Source organism: Muscardinus avellanarius, assembly GCF_963383645.1.
Source record: "Muscardinus avellanarius genome assembly, chromosome: 17".
Classification (NCBI taxonomy): domain Eukaryota; kingdom Metazoa; phylum Chordata; class Mammalia; order Rodentia; family Gliridae; genus Muscardinus; species Muscardinus avellanarius.
The window spans coordinates 52,189,083-52,209,118 of NC_137803.1; the positions used below are offsets into that span (position 1 = coordinate 52,189,083).

Consider the following 20,036-nt stretch of genomic DNA (forward strand, 5'->3'; position numbering starts at 1 on the left):
CTAAAATCAGGAGGTTTATAAACCAATGTGTATCCTGGCATAATTGTTTTTTTTCTGAATTTTTATAGTCGATGTCATCTTAGACTCGACTAAGCAGGATGGTGTCTTCCATTTATCTCTGCCCAGCTTCTTTTCAGCCTTCCAAGGGCAGGGACCCTGGTGGGTCTCTTTATGGAACTGGTGAGCTGGGCATGAATCCCAGTACTTGGGAGGCAGAGACAGGAGCTCTCAGGTTCAAGGCCAACCTCAGCAGGGCAGCGCAGGGCCTGCATCCAGTCCTTTGGCCGGAAGACCCGGTTTTCAAAGAAAAAATAAAGTAGGGCTGGGGTATGGTCTAGAGGTAGAACACCCCTGGATTCAATCCTCAGTACCACAAACAGAAACAAACAAACAAACAAACTGGTGTTGAGCTTTGCAAGCTGCTCACTTCTAAGAGACAGACTCAAAACACTCAAATTCCAGAAAGCTTCCTTAGTTATGAGAGGGACACGCTTAGGAGTTTAGAAATGAAGACTGGGACCTGGTCCAGGGCAGGACTGAGCCACCTCCACAGAACAAGTTGATCCTACGGATGGAGCTAGTGTAGGACTTAGGGTTAGCAAGGACCCCAGGACTTTCCAGCAGGAGAAGCTGCTCCACCTGCAGATCAGGGGCCAGGCTGACGCACCTGTCCTCGGAAACAGGCTGATGAATGCCAGACGATTTGCAATCTCCAACTTTATTTCATCAGTCATGCAAATCAACATCTTTTCTTGTCTGGGAAAATTAAAAAACAATCGAGTGGGTAACATTTTTAAATTATACTTTAAAAAGTCAGCCGAGCATGGTGGTGCATGCTTGTAACCCCAGCATTTGGGAGGCTGAGACAGGAGGATCGTGGTTCAAGGACAGCCTCAGCTACTACTTAGTGAGGCCCTTTGTAACTCAGTGAGACCCTGTTTCAAAAAAAAAAAAAAAAAAAGGGCTGGCGTTGAGCTTGGAGGTAGAATGCCCCTGGGTTCCATCTCCACTACCACACACACACAAAAATTTTTTTTCTTTCCTTTATGAGTAAAATAAAAGAAACATCTGTAAAAAATGTAGAAGAAAAAAGCTCTGGAAATTATTTCCGCTTCGCTAAGAAACCCACTGTGTGTACACACACACACACACACACACACACACACACACACACATATTTTTTTTGCAGTACTGGGGATGAAACCCAGGGGCATTCTACCTCTGAGCTATACCCCTAGCCCTATTTTTTTATTCTTTTTTATTTTGAAACAGCATCTCACTGGGTTGCAAAGGGGCTTACTATACTAAGTAGCTGAGGCTGTCCGTGAACCGCGATTCTCCTGTCTCAGCCTCCCAAATTCTGAGATTTCAAGCATGCACCACCATGCCTGTTCCTATGTATTTTTAATAGACATTGCCCTATCCATGCATATAGATGAAGTTACACAAGGATAAAACGTCCTGTTTTTCCACTTAACGGTTTTCCGGGAATCCCTATCCCTGCCTTGTTCCGTCTTGGTTGATGGCCAGCCCCTCCCTGCAGGCTTGCAGTTTAGCATTACGGTCTGCTCTGTGATGAAGACTGCTACGTGTTCCCTTGATGTGACTTATATTCCCAAACCAACGGTGGGAGCCTTGGTGCTGTGGTCCCATTTCATGAGGAACACGGTTGCTCCCCACTTCACAGACTGTCAAATGTTACAACGAGACTCTTTAGGGATTTTACTAGAATCAGTTTTGGAGAGTAAAGTTGACCTCTCATGACCTCGTCCCCAGATTATGAAAACAGACTCAACCCGGAACCTGTAGTTAATTTTCACCATCCACAGCTGGTTCTCTGTGTGTGCTCACGCGCACAGGTGCACGCATATAGTATGACAAGCGATGTGTGGCTTGTGCAATTACTTTTTCTACTTTGCAGATATATTAGAATATAGCTATTTGTTCAGCATTCATTAGGCAGATATTTTTGCTAGACATAAATGTGCAGAGATATAGAGTATGTTTATTACCTTTCAGAATAGCGCAGGGTTGAGTGGAGGAGCCAACGTACAGATGTGGGTTGTGATGCCCATACGATGGCACAGGCTAGAACAGGTGGACTTGGGGGGGACCGCCAGGAAGTCAGCCCAGAAGGAGCAGGGCAGCTTCCCCAGGGGCTGGATCTTAGCCAAGACACGCAAGACACGTCGGAATTTTCCAGTTGCACAAGCAAAAAGGGCTCTGGGTAAGTGGGGGGGGGGGAGCAAACGAAGGTTGGTGGCTTAAGGGGAAGAGCAGGGATGTTGCTGCAGAAATGACAAGCCTGCTAGGGTGGGGAGGGGTCAGATCTGAAACCAGAACGCCTGGGTCCAAACCCCATGACCTCGCATGACTTCACTAATTCCTGAGTGTGTTGAGTGCCCTGGGTTCTAACAGATCGCCCGTGACTGTTCATTACCCCATAATTAAATGAATCGGTACAGGCAGAGCCCTTAGAATAGCAGCGGGCACAGAGTAAGCAGCCTTCACAGCGCACACTGGCAAGGGTAACGCTGACCCTTGTTGTTCATTTGGGTAATGTGACTTTTGAGTTGCGCTGACACATCTGGAGCCGGAGGTATTTTGGGGACTCATTACTAGGTTGTTTCTAGACCGAGGGGCCTGCAAAGGTGAGTGCTCCAGCTCAGGCCTCAGTTGTTTTTAGAGCAGTGACTCGTCTTCACTCTCTGTCTCGTGTTCTAGGCTCTTTTAGTCCAAAGTTTAAATTTAAAAAAGAATTTGTACTCCGCGGTTGGGTGAGGTCTCTCAGGCACCGCTAGAGTTGTCATCTTGTGATGTAGAACCTGGAGCAGGTCCTGGGTCACGGAGAAGCTGGGACATCCCTTCAGTCTCTGTCCTCTGTATTTCTGCTCTCCCACCAGACTACTGAGGTTTTTTTTTTTTTTTTTTTTTTGTGGTACTGGGGTTCCTGGAAGCCCTTCTACCTCTGGGCTACACTCCCAGACCTATTTTTTATTTTTGGAAACAGGGTCTCTTAAGCCAGCCCGGCTGGCTTCGAACCTGCGCGATCCTCCTGTCTCCGCCTCCCAAGCGCGGGGAGATTTTAATTTTATTTGGCTCAGCATCTTTTAGCAACATGTTACCACAATGAAGACAGTTTTGCTGGTATTGTGAGCCCAAGCCCCTTTTCCATGGTTGGGTATCTTCTCTGCATTTAGGGACTGACTGTGCCCACCAGGGGGCAGTACAGCCATGGTGGCTTTGCTTGAAATCCCTGGCAGACATGGGGATGGATAAAAACCAGAGATTAAAGATCCTAAAGATGCAAGCCATAGCTTTGCACACAAATAGAATCTGCCTAGTAAAAGCATTCACCTGTTCAAATGATCAAATTATGGCATTGTGTATTTTCTCTATTATATGGTTTTTTTTGTAGTACATTCTATTTCCGAGCTACACCCCCCAGCCCTATTTTTTATTCTTTATTTTGAAACAAGGTCTCGCTGAGTTGCATAGGGCCTAACAAAGTAGTAGCGGAGGCTGTCCTCGAACCTCGCTCCTCCTGTCTCAGCCTCCCAAATGCTGGGATTACAAGTGTACGTCACTATGCCCAGCTTCTATGATATGTTTTTGTTTTATTACTCTGGAAGCTTATATTTTTACTACAAACAAAATTATAATGGAATAATTTGTAAGGTACAAAGCTAGGGTTGTACCTTGAATACAGTGTAATTAAATCAAGATAGTTAACATATCCCTTCATTATTTAATATTTTATGGTTAAGAACACTTGAAATGTATTTTTTAGCAATTTTGAAATACTAAAAGTTCTATTATTAACTATAAGATATAACAGAAGCATGAGTATTTAGGAACACGCTCAAACTTAAGAAAGCAAACCACATATGTTTTCTTGTCAACTCTTAAAAAACAGTATGTTTATACTTTACACTTCATGTGAACTGTATAAAAAATTAGTAGTTTGTCCCAACTAGAAAAAGAATTTTTCTGAGATCTCCAGAATGAATCTATTCTCCTACATTTTTCTTCTGTGAAACATAGAAAACTCTATGCTACTTCCTGCTAAATCTTACTTCCTGAATTCAAAATATTAATTTCATTAAATTGATGAATTAGCAGGAATTTATATATGTACAATCCAAAATAGAATTTCTTCATTGCAGGAAGTTTTTATTTTTTTTATTTTTTGCAGGTCTGGGGATGGAACCCAGGGGGCATTTGACCTCCGAGCTATACCCCCTGCCCTGTTTTTTATTCTTTATTTGGAAACAGGGTCTCACTGAGTTGCAGAGGGCCTCACTAAGTAGCTGAGGCTGTCTGAATCGCGATCCTCCTGTCTCAGCCTCCCGAATGCTGGGATTAGAAGCGTGCGCCACCACGCCCGGCTATTGCAGGAAGTTTTAAATGTCAAGTTTATATTCTCCCAGTTCGCGGCTTGTTTCTTCTTTCTACAGATCTAGTGAAATGTCCCTTTTCCTTTTTTTGCTTCTTAATTTTCACACCACATCAGCTCATTTATAGGACTGCTTGCAGTCAGAGCTGCATAAATGAAAGGAATATTTAGAGCCGAGTGTGGTGGCACAGGCTTGTTATCCCCGCGCTAGGGAGGCTGAGACAGGAGGATTGCACAGTTTTGAAGCCAGCCTCCGCTACTTAGGCTCTCAGCAACGTAGTGAGACCCTGTTTCCAAATAAATTATAAAATAGGGCTGGATTGTAACCCGTAGGTAGAAAGACCCCTGGGTTCCACTCCCCAGTAACACACACACACAAAAAAAGGAATATATATTTGGTAGTATTGGGGTTTCTGGAAACCCTTCCTCTGGGCTACAACTCCCAGACCTATTTTTATATTTTTTATTTGGAAACAGGGTCTCTTTAAGCCAGGGAGGCTGGCTTCGAACCTGCTCGATCCTCCTGTCTCTGCCTCCCAAGTGCAGGAATTACAAGCGTGCGCCACCACGCCCGGCTTTGAAAGGAATATTTAAAAAGACAGATCTGAGGCCCAGCATGGTTGCTCACACCTGCAAGCACCCAAAGAAGATGCTGAGGCCCAAGACGGCTTGAACTTAAGCGTTCAAGGGCAGACTGACTGAACGACAGGGGCGAGGGTGAGATCTTGTTTCAAAAATAAGTAACTAAGCTGGGTGGGGTGGTGCCTGGCTGTAATTCTAGTACTTGGGAGGTTGAGACAGGAATATTGCAGTTCTGTGGCCAGCCTCAGCAACTTAGCAAGGTCTGCCCTCTGCAATTTAGTGAGAACCTGTTTCACAATAAAAAATAAAATAGAACTGAGGGTATAGATCAGAGGCAGAATGCCCCTGAGTTCAATCCCCAATAACACACACACACACACACACACACACACACGCACACGCACACACACACACAGTAAATAAGAACATGGTGGTACATGACAGCAATCCTAGCTATTTGGGAGGCTGAGTCAGGAGGGTCACAAATTTGATGGCAGCCTGGGTAACTTAGTGAGACCCTCTCTCAAAATAAAAAAAAAAAAGGCTGGGGATGTAGATCAGTGGTAAATACTTGCCTAGCAAGCCTGGGGCCCTGAATTCAGTCCCTAGTTCACAACAAATAAATAGGGGAATGGATGAATGAGACGCCTAGAACAGCAGTTGAACTAGAGTAATCTCTTTTCCTACATGGGGCTTACATCGATTTCTCTTTCTCTCCCTGGCATGGTGTGTACGCGTTGTGAAAGTTGGCCTTGACATCACTCTGCTTTTAGCAGATAAACATAGTTCTAATGGTTGAAAGTGCCCTGCCGGGTGACTCCTCTGGACCCGAGTCTAATGGTTGAAAGTGCCCTGCCGGGGTGACTCAAGTCTGGACCCGAGTCATCCCATCCTTCGTTTGGTCCAAGCAGAGAGATATTCAGTAAAGTGTTTACTTATACGAAAGTGCAGCAAGCTCTTCCAGCCCCTAACACATTTACTCCTAATTTATTTGCCTCCTAATCTACATGTTTTCTTTCTTTCTTTCTTTCTTTCTTTCTTTCTTTCTTTCTTTCTTTCTTTCTTTCTTTCTTTCTTTTTTTTTTTTTTGTGGTACTGGGGGTAGAACCCAGAGGCTTTCTACCTCCAGGCTATACTCCCAGACCTTCTTCATATTTTATTTGGAAACAGGGTCTTGTTAAGTTGCTGAGAGCCTCACTAAGTAGCTGAGGCTGGCTTTGAACCTGCGTGATCCTCCTGTCTCAGCCTCCCAAGCGCGGGGATTACACGCGTGCGCCACCACGCCCGGCTACATGTTTTCTTTTAAGGAGAAAATTTCTTTAGAGACTAATTTTGTCTGTTTACTTTCATACAGAAAACATCTCCTGTAAAGATCTGTAGGTAAGTTAAAAAGCAGAACAACCCTATATAAAATATTCCTGCTCTGGGAGCTGAGGGAGGAATTTATTATAAACAGTCATACAACCCTATTTTGTGTCTTATTTTATTTTTAGGGACTGGGGATTGAGCCCAGGGGCATTGTACCTCTGAGCTATACCTTCAGCACTATTTTATTTTTATTTTTGAAACAGGGTCTCACTAGGTTGATAAGAGTCCCACTAGTTGCTGAGGCTGTCCTCGAACCTGCAATCCTCCTGTCATAGCCTCTCATGTACTGGGATTACAAGTGTGTGCCACTATGTTTGTCATATTTTAAATTTCATTCTCTTTTTTTCCTGCAATATTTTATTCCTAAAAGGGGGGGGGGGAAGCAAAGAGGACTAGATTTCAGCCATTGGTACTTCAAAATTTTGCCTATAATTGTGCAATACCAGTGGAAAATGAAATGGGAACAACTTAAAATTTAAAAAATATTGTTTAAACCGGGCACGGTGGCATATGCCTATAATCTGGGTATTTGGGAGGCTGAGACAGGATGATTACAGGTTCAAGGCCATCCTCCCCAACCTAGAGAGACTCTCCGCAACCTGGTGAGACCCTATTTGAAAACAAAAATAAAAGTGGTTGGGGGTGTAGCTCAGAAGTAGAATGCCCTTGGGTTCAATCCCCAGTTCCATAAATAAATAAATAAATAAATAAATAAATAAATAAAGTTTATTTTTTATTTGGCCTTTGAGATTTCCCTGATGGGAAAAGCACTAGCCTGTGAGTCCCAGTATCTGAATTACAGTCCTGCAATTTGCACAACAGAGTGATCAGAGGGCAGGTTTCGTCGTCCTCTGAGCCTCGTTTCCTCGGTACATCCTGACGTGGGCTGGACTCTCCTGCAGGTCTTTCTGCCTCTGCATTCTTGTTCTAACCTGGTGCTTTGGTCTCTTCTGTCCCCAGCTTCCTCTGTAGTAACTAAGAAGCTCAGTGCCATAGACAGAAAACCAACAGAGGTGCTTTGATACATGGATTTAGGATTTTTGTTTCAGATATTTCTGGGCTTTCTTCCAACTCTCTTTATTAAAAAAAAAGTTTTTGCCTTTATTACAGGCTGCAACTTGAAAGAGAAATATAAAACAAAGTCTCAGGACTCACCACTTACTTGTTTAAAAGGAGGTTAACAGGTGTTAAAGAGAGACATCAAAGCCCGTCACTGATGTAGTTAGGTACTGCTCTCACCCCGGGGGTCCCCATCTCCCGCGTCCTCCAGGGTCGTCTGCTCAGGATCTCGAATGCTCATTCCTCTGGGGGAGGGAAGCATCCTGAGTTCCAGAAAGCCTTCCACTTTGGTGGGCACCAGACCCGTTAGCACCCTCTTCTCCCACCTTAAAACCTGCCCATCACGTGACGAGGACCCGTCCTGCCACTGGGGATGGCTGGATTTGACGTTTGGCTCAGGTGGACAACAGAGGCCTTCAGTGTGCTTTCCAGGGTATTTTCACTTTTGTAACTGGGACGACTGAGATCTGGTTGCCCAGTTGCCACCTATGTTTTTTGGGGGGCCTATAGTTGGAACACCCCCTTTTAGCAGACGCTGAACAGGCACACTGTTTTTCCTGAGAGCCAGCTCTGGTTTCCGGGTGACCTGCAGATGCCTGGCTCTGGAATTGCTGGCTGAGCCGTGGAGAAGGGCTGTCACAGAGCAGGTCATTGGGCAATTACAGGTGGGCTGTGGGCTCTCGGGGCGAACAGGGACCGGGTTGGCCTCGCAGCCTCTTTGCCTCCTCTGAACTCCAGGGGACGCTTTCAACCTCCCTGCTTTCTGGGAAGCACTGGATGTTGAAAGGTGATCCTGCCTCTTATCTGCCTGTCCACAGCACCCTCTTCCTCCTGGCCGCCGCGGGGTGCCTTCCCTTTAACGACTCCCAGGTAAGTCCAGGTGAACTCCTTGCACCTTCAAAGGATCTTTTACTCTCTGAAGCCTCCTGCTTGTGCAGACTTTTCTAGTCCTTTTTTTTTTTTTTTTTTTTTTTTAACATCAGGATAACCTGTCCTGCGCAAAGGCGTTAAGAAGCTCCAGGGCTGGGTACCTGTCGGCCCAGCCAGCACCATCCCCCAGGCTTACAGCTCTGGCCCTAGGTGCCTGCCATCTTCCCTAGGTGCCTGCCATCTGCCCTGTCTGTGCCTGTGAACCTGCACCCCATTCCTATGTCGCCCCAGCCTCAGGCACAGAAGCAATGTTGATTTCCTCTCTCATTCCGTTTCTTTTTCTTTCTTTTCTTTTCTTATCTTTGCAGTAATGGGAACAGCACCCAGGGCCATTCTACCTCCGAGCAACACCCCCAGCCCTATTTTTTTATATTTTTTTCTAATTTTGAAACAAGGTCTCGCTCAGTTGCAGAGGGCCTCGCTTAGTAGCTGAGGCTGTCTGTGAACCGCAATCCTCCAGTCTCAGCCTCCCAAATGCTGGATGACAAGCGTGCGCCTCCACGCCCGGCCCCCTCTCATGCTTAGGGCCTCTTCTGGGGGGTGACTTTCACCTTGCTCTACTGTCCCAAAGGTGAGTTGTCATTACGAGGCGCCCTGGACCCTGTCACCCAGGAGCCATCCCATCGCTAGCTCGCTCTTTTCCTCCCTCCCTTTCTCCTCCGGCATTCTTACAGCCCCACCAGGTGCCAGGCACTGAGGCAGGGTCCCAAGGCACAGAGATTAGCCTTTGTCCTGACAAAAGTGGAGGTCTATTCAGAGCAAAGAGGAGGGAAACAGGTCCACAGATGATCACAGCACAGGCGTCCAGGGCCCTGTCCAGGGAGGCACTGAGCCAGGAAGTGCAAAGAAGGTCCAGGGACCCGAAGACGAACAGCCACCAGGATCCCGCCGCACGCCGAGCCCTGCACCAATGCTTTTTGTGCCCTATTTTACTTAAAGTCTTATAACAATTCTTTAAGGGCATGGGCTGTTATTATCTTCATTTCATAGCTAAAGAATAATAAGGCCCAAAAGGTCACTAGCTAATGAATAAGTAGAGATTTTAGAATATAATACAGGTCTTTCTGATGTACAGCCATATACTGCTTATTGACCCTAAATATAAAAGAGTGAAGCCGGGCGTGGTGGCGCACGCTTGTAATCCCCACGCTTGGGAGGTTGAGACAGGAGGATCTCACAGGTTTGAAGCCAGCCTCAGCTACTTAAGTGAGGCTCCCAGCAACTTAGTGAGACCCTGTTTCCAAATAAAATAGAAAATAGGTCTGAGAGTGTACCCGGAGGTAGAAAGCCCCTGGGTTCCATCCCCAGTACAACAAACAAACAAACAACAACAACAACAAAAACTGAGGAAGAATTAGCCAGGAGAAGGGAGCAGACAGGCAAAGTCTGCAGGGCTCATGAGTGTGCTGGGATTCAACTTACTGAGCACCTGCTTGTGGTGGGCAGGTGGAGATGAAGACAAGGACGAAGGGACGATAGAGTGAGCCTGGATGAGGCCGTTCTCCTTGGCTAGTTGTAGGGGGGACGCATTTGTACTTGGGAAAATGCAAGTTGTCTTTGTTCTTTGGGGATGTCTGGCTGCAGATGTGACGGGATGGGTCGGCTTGTCATAGTGGTCCTTGGCTGTCATAAGTTTAGATTTGAACAGTGTGGTCACAGTGTGGGGTAAGGGGCACTGGATTAGTCCTGTTGGGAAGATGTTGTAGGCTACGGGGTGATCAATGAGGAAAAACAGACCTAACACCCCAAGAGTTCTGATTGGAATCCCTGCTCGTGGGTTGACTCAGGTTTCTGATTGCTGTACTGAATCCTGTTTATACTAACAGACATTTTTCCCTTTTTTAAATCCTGTGTTATAGTTTGATCGAGATGGATATTTTTGGGCTATAATTCACATATTCTGTGTAGGTAAGTTTTAAATGAATGTTTACTTAAATAATGGAGGTTTATGACTTAAGTACTTATTGTATACCTATTTTGTTTTGTGTGTGTGTGTGTGTGTGTGTGTGTGTTTGTGTGTGAGTGTGTGTGTGACTGGGGAATGAACCCAGGGATATTCTATCTCTCAACTATACCCCCAGCCCTATTTATTTTATTTTATTTTTTATTTTTTGTGGTACTGGGGATTGAACCCCGGGACATTCTACCTCTAAGCTCCACCCCCAGCCCGATCCTTTATTTATTTATTTATTTATTTATTTATTTATTTATTTATTTATTTCAGGTCTGGGTATGGAACCCAGGGGTGTTCGATCTCCAAGCTATACCCCCTGACCTATTTTTTATTCTTTATTTTGAAACAGGGTCTCACTAGGTTGCAGAGGGCCTCACTAAGTACCTGAGGCTGTCCGTGAACCATGATCCTCCAGTCTCAACCTCCTGAATGCTGATATTACAAGCGTGCGCCACCACACCCGGCTAATATTCTTTATTTTTAAGCATGGTCTCACTAAGTTGCAGAGGCCCTCACAAGTTGCTGAGTCTGGCTGTGAACCTGTGATTCTCCTGTCTCAGCCTCCCAAGTATTGGGATTACAAGCGTGAGCCACCATGCCCGGCTCCCTATTTTATTTTTTACTTTGAAACAGGATCTCATTAAGTTGCTGAGGGCCTTGCCAAACTGCTGAGGTTGGCCTCAAACCCATCATCTCCCTCTTAGCCTCCCAAGTACTGGGAATACAGGTGTGCACCATTACACCTGGCTGTATATCCATTTTTCAGTGACCCCAGAAAATAGGAAATTAAATCCAAGGTGTTAAAGTAAAAATTAAATGGACATTTTTTGGATTAGTTATGTTTTAGAGTTTTCATTTCCCTTTCTCTCTCTTTTTTTTCTTTGGTGGTACTGGGGTTCCTGGAAACCCTTCTACCTCTGGGCTACACTCCCAGACCTATTTTTATATTTTTATTTGGAAACAGGGTCTCTTAAGCCAGAGAGGCTGGATTCGAACCTGCATGATCCTCCTGTTTCTGCCTCCCAAGCACGGGGATTACAAGTGTGCGCCACCACGCCCGACGAGTTTTTCTCTTTGTAACAACTATCAGCTGCTCACCATGGCTGAGGTTTTGCTTGCTCAAGCCCATTCGTGGGATGCTGGTGGGTATTCCCTAAACATGGCAGGAGGGAAGGAAACCAGAAGGTCATATCAAAACCACTTCCAGCAGCATAAAAATGTTAAGTTAGTGAAATAGAAGGACCATCTGATACTGTTCTGATCATGTGTTCAGTGTTCTCACCTGTAGTCTCAGAGGAAGCACAGTGCCCTGACTTTGTTCATACTGTTCAAAAATGCTCAGAAGTCCAGCTGTTTCCTTCCTGTTGCATCCTGTGAAGGAACTGACGCCTTCTATTGGTTTATCCACCTGTCCGTCTTGATGCCTTCGTTGCCCCACCCTTGAGGCCTGCGCTGCGCTATCAGGGAGGACTATAGAATTCACATCCACCTGACCCCAGTGCCGCTGGTCTCCTGTTGGTGTATGTGTCCCTCATAGAACAAGGGGACCGCGCTGTGCCTTGGGCCCGGCTCCCACAACATCCTGTGCTTCTTTGCAAGCACAGGCCACTGTTAAGCAGAATGCCACGCCCAAGTCACTCATGTTGCTTCATTTCCAGGCGCTTATAAAATCCTACGGAAGTCTCAAAAACCCAGTGCATTAAGGTAAGCTCCCATGTTTGTGAGTTATTTGGTTAGAGGAGAAGGGGAAGATCCCCTGTGTATGAGCTTCGTTCAGACAGCCAGTCTCTGTGGGTCTGGTTGCAGGAGACATCACACAGCCCCGAAAAGTACGTCTCCTCTGGCTGCCAGGCCCAGCACCACCAGGCGGCTCAGCCCTCAGCTGTGTGTGCAGGGGCAAGGAAGCCTCCGGCCCCTTCCCTCAGGGTGGCCATAGGAGGAGAATTTAATGAAATGCCTGTGGCCCACTGCTGAGGGGCCATGGACTGTGCCCAGTTTAGAGGGAGCTCTGTCTCTCTGCTCCCCACTTGACTCAATTTACACTGGGAAGCCTCCCCACTTACCTTCTCTGTTCTTGGGCAAAATGAGGCATTTGTTGCAGGCAGTCAGTGAATAGCCTTGGCGAATGTAAATGACAAAAGACAGGAATTGTGGCTGCAGGTTGGTGCCTGAGACTGGCCAGAACCTCTGGCCTCCAGCTGCCTGAAATCCCCAAAGGAAAGGCCCCCCGAAGGGAGTGCACCAGGTGGAAAGTCTTGCACTCTGAGAATCTCTGCCCTTCACCCCTTAAACACCTTTGATTCTTTGAAGGAAACGTTTTTGCAGCAAGAAGTCAGTAGAGTTGTCTTAAAAGATAGGATGCCCAGTTAAATTTGAATTTCAGATAGGCAACAAATAATTCTTTTAAATGTGCCCCATGTGATATTTGCTACATAAACAAAACATTACTCTTTATTCAAATTTCAATTTTTTTGAGGGCCCTGTATTTTTATTTATTTTATTTTTACTTTTTTATTTTTTGGTGGTACTGGGGTTCCTGGAAACCCTTCTACCTCCGGGCTACACTCCCAGACTATATATATATATATATATATATATATATATATATATATATATGTGTGTGTGTGTGTGTGTGTGTGTGTGTATATGTGTATATATATGTGTATATATATACATACATATATATATACACATACATACATACATACATATACATATACATATGCATATACATATACATATATACACAAATATATATATATTTGGAAGCAGGATCTCTTAAGCCAGCGCGGCTGGCTTTGAACCAGTGCAATCCTCCTGTCTCCGCCTCTCAAGCGAGGGGATTACAAGCGTCCGCCACCACGCCCGGCCCATGTATTTTTATTTTTAAATATGGTAGCCCTAGAAGCTAGTTCAGTTGTCATTCTTTAAAGTGGACAGTGTAAACATGGGACACAATTGGTCACAGGTGAAAATGTGTGTAATTATAATACACTAGGAACTGTTTTCTAAAGATGATCTAGGTTAAGCCAGATGTGGTAGCTCATGCTTATAATCCCAAGTAGTTGGAAGGCTGAGACAGAGGATTGCAGGTTTGAGACCAGCCTCAGCAATTTAGTGAGGCCCTCTGCAACTCAGGGAGACCCTGTTTCAAAACAAAAAATATAAAAGGCTGGGGGTGTAGTTCAGAGGTACAATGATCCTGTATCCAGTACCAAAAAAAAAAAAAAAAAAAAAAAGAAAGAAAGAGAATAAGAAATGAAGCAGAGTAAAATTATGTGCAAATTAAAAATTTTTAATTTAATAATAAAAATTTTTAAATATTAGGTTAATAAAAAACCAGAAACTAGTTTTGAATATAAAGTACTCTTCTTATTTATTGCTAATTTACAAGATAGTCGCCTATCTAGAGAGACAAGATTTGTTCATAGAGGATAAATGGATGTTTTATGTACTTAAAAACTACTTCTCTAATTTTACATGTCTTATATTTTTCTCTCTTATTCCTTAGTGACATTGACCAGCAGTACTTAAACTATATATTCAGGTAAAATATAATTTACATTTTTAAACGACAATGCCTATCCTTCTAGAGCTAAAGAGTTTTTATTTTCCAATATAGTATTTTGATTAGAGTTCTGAGCAAATGGGCCTGCCAGGAAAGCAAGATAAATAATTTGTGAGATGGCCAGAAATGGAAGAAAACAAATAGTAGTCCTTCCTTAGAGCCCAGCCCTGAACCTCAGAGAGCCGCACACTCCCCCTGGAGGACAAGGGACATTCCATCCAGAGCCACCCGGCTTCCAGACTGTGCTCTACTGTCCCCACCCAAGTGGTGCTGACCTCGGTCCCAGGGCTTCCCTGGGTCTGTCTTCCAATCATTCCTGGGCCCAGAGAGTGTCCAAAGAGAGATGGTTATGGATACAGACGGGGACGGAGGGTGAGCCTGCAGGCCTGGGTGTGCACACAGGTGTGTGAAGCCCTCGGGGGTGCAGGATGGAGCCTGTGCTGGGAAGGGAAGAGGCCACACGGGGAGGCCAGAGACAGAGGCCCAGCTCCTGTGCTGTCAACTTCTGACGCTAAGCCCCAAGCACTCTTGGAATGCTAAATTTTAATCTGGACTTTAGGTTCTTTTCAAGATATATTTGTGGTTGGGCGTGGTGGCACACGCTTGTGATCCCCGTGCTTGGGAGGCTGAGACAGGATGATCGCGCTGGTTCGAAGCCAGCCCTGCTGGCTTAAGAGACCCTGTTTCAAAAATATAAAATAGGTCTGGGAGTATAGCCCGGAGGTAGAAGGGCTTCCAGGAACCCCAGTACCACACACACACACACACACACACACACACACACACACACACACACAAGATATATTTGTGAAGGTAAGATCTAGTTTGAGGCATGATTTATACCTGTGCAGGATGGTATATGGACTTCGTTTGTACCCTTGCCCTGGCCAAGCAGAGGATGGGTGGCCTGCTAGACAGAAGAGCTGGGATTGTTCCTGGCTCTCAGTGGCCTCAGACTGTGCACTGCAGGGACCTGATGGAGAAAGTGAGATTTGTTGCCGGGCCCAGGATTGCTTAGTGCAGTGACTTTCAGGAAAGAGGACCGAGGTTGGAGATGTGCCCCAGCGTTTGGTCGTGCTGATTTCTGATTTACTTGACTCAAAATGTTCAACATGAGCTGCATACTCCATTTGCAGAGAACGCTCATAAATATCTTAGTATTTATTAAAATGCCTTTGCAAATGCAAGATGTACCCCAGGCATGGCTGTGGGCCACCTTTGTTCTCAGCAGAAAACAATTCCTAGTTTCACCCCGCCCAGAATTTCTGGTTGTCTTTCAAGAGACTTTTCTGAAAGCGCAGAAGTCTCTTGGTATTTGGAGGTAGCTTAATGATGGAGCACTGTCTGGTGTGCCCGTGGCCCTGGGTTCAATCCCCAGCACTGAAAAAAAAGTTTCCATGAAACTGGGCGACGTTCGGCAGTTCTGTACCAAAGGTGAAGTCACATCGTGCAGCAGGAGCAGGCTGTCTCCGACCTCGGCCCTTTCTTCCCCACTTCCCACCTGGCGCGAGGTTTATTGCCTGTGAGTCGGCTTTCTGCCTGGTGCTGAGCACACCCTGTTAAAGCCAGGACTCTGTTTCCAAGTTTCTTTTTCAGCAGTGGTGAAGATAACTGAATCAGAAGGAAGACCACTATTGAATCTCCCTCTGGCATGTGTGCTGAGGGAATCAGTGTCCAGAAATGTGCTATCTGTTCGCATTGATGCCTTGGCGGGGCCAGCCCGGAGCATTGCATGCCAGGAAATAAAATTGGTTTGAGCTTTCAAATTTTTTTTTTTTTTTTTGGCACTAGAGATAGAACACATTCTACCTTCAAGCTACACCCCCAGTCTTATTTTCTTATTCTTTATTTTGAAACAGGGTCTCACTGAGTTGCAAAGGGCGTAAGTAGCTGAGGCTGTCTTCGAACCACGATCCTCCTGTCTCAGTCTCCCAAGTGCTGGGTTTTCAGCATGCTCCACCACGTCCAGAATGAACTCTCAATATTTTTTGAGAGGCAAATGGTTGGTTCTCTGTTTCTGGTAGGACTCCTGCTTTATCCAGGATGTTTTTGCTCCCTGACCCTGACTTTTTGGTGTTTCTAATAGAGAGAGATGAATAAGGTCCAATGTTAAGGGGAAAGGATGAAGGAAAGAAGAAAGGGGAAGGTTGTAAATGGGGCTGAAAATAAGTAAAGTAGGCATGGCTTTGATCTGCATTTTGGGGAAATGTATGTAAAACTTAAAGAATGAATATTACAGGATGCCCTCGTAGCACCAATTTTTTTTATTTTTTAAGATTTTAAATTGGTGCATTATAATTATACGTAACAGTGAGATTCATTGTTACAATTTATACATACACATAACATAATTTGGTCAATTTCATTCCCCATGACCAATTCTTCTTAATACAAGGCAGACTACTCTGGTCTCTCCCGGATCATTAAACAGGAAATTAACATGTTACTGCCCACTCATTACCCACCTACTTATTTTGCAGATGAGATTTTTATGCATACATGTGAAAGGGAAATAGGCATTCTATCTGGGGTGTTGCCTAGGAAAAATGTTGGATTTTGGCATATAGAGATTATAGTTTCCTCATATTCCCTCATTTTATTTCCTGTAAGCAGTGATGATTTTGTGTGTGTGTGTGTGTGTGTGTGTGTGTGTGTGTGTGGTACTGGAGGTGCAACCTAGGGGCTTTTCTACCTCTGAGCTATACTCCCAGACCTATTTTTATATTTTATTTGTAAACAGGGTCTCACTAAGTTGCTGAGAGCCTCACTAAGTAGCAGAGGCTGGCTTCGAACCTGTGCGATCCTCCTGTCTCAGCCTCCCAAGTGCTGGGATTACAAGCGTGCACCACCACGCCGGGCTCCAATAGTGATGTTTTTGATTCATTGCTATCTTATCAGATATTAGAAGAGAACTTGATATATATTAGACATTCAATAAATATTTATTGAACGAATGAATTTAAAAAGATCTGCCGTTTGGCATGATATACTGTTAGCCCATGTGGGTTCACACAGAAGTTGTAGGTTTGTAAAATGGAGTTTATGTGTAACTGTGAAAAAATATACCACCTGAGACTGGAGACTTTGCTGTGATTTGTTAGGCAGCTGGGATCTGGAGATGAATAAAATACCGGTCTGCCTCCAAGGTACGGTGTGGGAATTAGGAATGAGTTAACACTGTATTTGCACGCTTCCAAGTACAGGTTAGAGAATCGATTCTTTATTTTTTCTTCCTATTTTCACCCCCTAACTTTTTATTCTCGGGCCACTCTTAGGAGTGATCTGTTGAGGAGGCTGGGGGTACCGTGGCAGGCCCTAGGGGACTTTTTGGGATGGAAAGAGGCCCTTTGTATCCTTCCATAGGAGCAGTAACTTCTGCTTCTGAAGTTATAACCAAAAGGGCGTCCAGGGAGTTAAAATATGGAGGGTGTCCAGATGAAATGTTTTCCAAAGAATGACAAGATGTCCAGCAAAGACTTGGGGAGCTCGTGGGAAGCACTAATGGTTGCAGGCTCTGGTCCCTGTAGCGTGTGTACTGTTCACAACTACAGATCAACCGGTCTCATAAACCTGTGGCTCGGGCGCGATGCCCCGCGCTGCCCTTCACTGCCTTCTCCGGGTCCGCTCCTCCTGCCCTTGTGGGACACTTGCTGCTCTAGAGGACACAGGAGGGAAAACCGGAAATGGTGGGGGGAGAGCCAGGGGCAGGACAGGGCTGGCGGGCTAACAGCCTCTTCTCCACACCACCTGCAGTGTCACCGCCCCCCAGAGGTTCACTGATGTGATTCTCAGTCTTGGGGGCTTTAGAGTTCCTGCCGCCATAACAGAGATGGATGCCACCCAGAATGCCCAGACTGCTCTCGGCTGGAGGCCACGACGCTGGACTATTCTGAAGTGCAGCCTGGGTTTAGAACCAGAGCAGGCTGTCCCAAACTTAACTTTGTTTTTTCATGTTTAAACTCTCCCTTACTTAGGTAACAAGTTTTTTGCGGGGGGCGGGGGTACTGGGGATTGAACCTGACATTCTACCTCCAAGCTACACCCCAGCCCAATTTTTTTTTTTTTTTTTTTTGGTGGTACTAGGGTTCCTGGAAGCCCATCTACCTCCGGGCTACACTCCCAGACCTATTTTTTTTTAATATTTTGAAACAGGGTTTCGTAAGCCAGCGCAGCTGGCTTCGAACCTGCACGATCCTCCTGTCACCGCCTCCCAAGCGCGGGGATTACAAGCGTGCGCCACCATGCCCGGCCCAATTTTTTATTCTTTATTTTGAAATAGGGTCTCACTAACTTGGAGGGGGCCTAAGTAGCTGAGGCTGGCCGCAAACCTGCGACCCTCTGTCTCAGCAAGTACTGGGATTATAAGCGTGCGCTATCATGCCTGGCAGCTGATCTACTTAGAAGTTAGGAATAAAACTTGCTTAGGGTTGTAGCCAGCCTCAGCAACTTATGAAGTCCTCTGCAACTTAGACTCTGTTTCAAAATAAAGAATAAGGCCAGGAGTGGTGGCATACATACCTGTAATCCCAGTACTTCAGAGGCCAAGACAGAAGGATCGCAGGTGTATGGCCAGCCTCAGCTACTTTAGTGAGGCCCTTTGCAATTCGGTGAGACCCTGTTTCAAAACAAAGAATAAAAAAATAGGGCTGGGGTGTTGCTTGGAGGTAGAATGCCCCCTGGGTTCCATCCACAGTCCGCAAAAATAAAATAAAATAAAAATAAAAATAAAATAAAATAAAATAAAAATAAAAATAAAAAGAAGAAGAAGGAGAAACTAGGCATGGTGGGCACGCTTGTAATCCCAGCATTTAGGAGGCTGGGACCAGAGGATCTTGTTTTGTGGACAGCCTCAGCTACTTAGTGAGGCCATCCACAACTTAGTGAGATCCTGTTTCAAAATAAAGAATAAAAAATAAAGCAGGGGGTGTAGCTCGAGGTCGAATGCCCCTGGGTTCCATCCTCAGACCTGCAAAAAAAAAAATAAAAAAAATTAAAAAAATTTTAAAAATTAAAAAATAGGGCTGGGGGTGTAGCTCAGAGGTAGAATGCTCCTGGGTTCAGTGTTCAGAGCTGTGTGTGTGTGTGCGCACACACACACACACACACACACACAGGACTAGGGGTATATCTCTTTTTTTTTTTTGCGGTACTGGGGATGGAACCCAGGGGCCTTCTACCTCTGGGCTACACTCCCAGACCTATTTTATATTTTATTTGGAAACAGGGTCTTTTAAGACAGCTGAGGCTGGCTTCGAACCTGCGCGATCCTCCTGTCTCAGCCTCCCAAGCGCAGGGATTACAAGCGTGTGCCACCACGCCCGGCTTAGGGGTACATCTTGAAGGTAGAATTTCCCTGGGTTCAGTCCCCAGTACCATAAATAAATAAATAGATAAATAAATATAAATAAATAAGTACCAAGGCAGCTGCTTGGGTGGCATGGAGTCTTGGTAAGAGAGGCTGTGGACGGTGGGGGTTGGCCTCCTGCAGGGGCTCCAGGCAGCATGCAGGCACCATGGAGGGTGCGTGGATGTAGAAGTTTCCAGGGAGGAAGAAAGGGAGGGGCCCGAGGTTGAATATGGCTCCCATCAGAGGAACCACATTTTTCCCCTTTTCCCCTCCCTTTTGGCATCTGTTGAACAGCAGTCCAGGTCGTTCTGCCATGCGTTGGTGGGATGGGTCAGTTTGTGGGCCAGTTGGAAATGTAACCATCGCTACACGGTTCATTTTATTTATTTATTTATTTATTTTTAATTTTGGAACAGGGTCTTGCCAGGTTGATGGGAGTCTCGTCGTTAAACCCACTGAGGCTGTCCTTGAACCCGCGATTGTCCTGTTTCAGCCTCCCAAGTCCTGGCATTACAGGAATGTGCCGCCATGCCCAGCCTCCCACAGTTCACTTTATGGAAAAAAATATACTTGGGTCACACTTGGTAGCTAGCGTTTAAAAAACAATTTTTTTTAAAATTGGTGTTTTGTGACTATAGATGTGGGAATGGAACCACGTATGACCCAACTATACCACTTATGGGGATCTTTCCAAAGGAACTGGAGTCAGAATATTATAGTGACATACGCACATTTATAGCAGCAGTGTTCACAATAGCTAACCCGCGGAACCAGGCATCTAGGTTTTAGGTTGCAATATTTGTCATTTGGAGTTTGCTCTGTTTAGCTTTGA

The 20,036-nt window shown here is 45.4% G+C and overlaps 1 protein-coding gene across 1 annotated transcript in view; it reads left to right on the plus strand.

The window, feature by feature from the left end:
* TMEM241 (transmembrane protein 241) overlaps positions 1-20,036 on the plus strand; it is a gene marked incomplete at both ends in the record, with an annotated part of 136,169 nt that overhangs the window by 40,555 nt on the left and 75,578 nt on the right. The window contains 5 exons of the mRNA XM_080714795.1: positions 6,333-6,358; positions 8,224-8,275; positions 10,195-10,243; positions 11,948-11,993; positions 13,801-13,836. Coding sequence (XP_080570921.1) covers positions 6,333-6,358; positions 8,224-8,275; positions 10,195-10,243; positions 11,948-11,993; positions 13,801-13,836 — 209 coding nt within the window. The remainder of the gene's footprint in view (positions 1-6,332; positions 6,359-8,223; positions 8,276-10,194; positions 10,244-11,947; positions 11,994-13,800; positions 13,837-20,036) is intronic.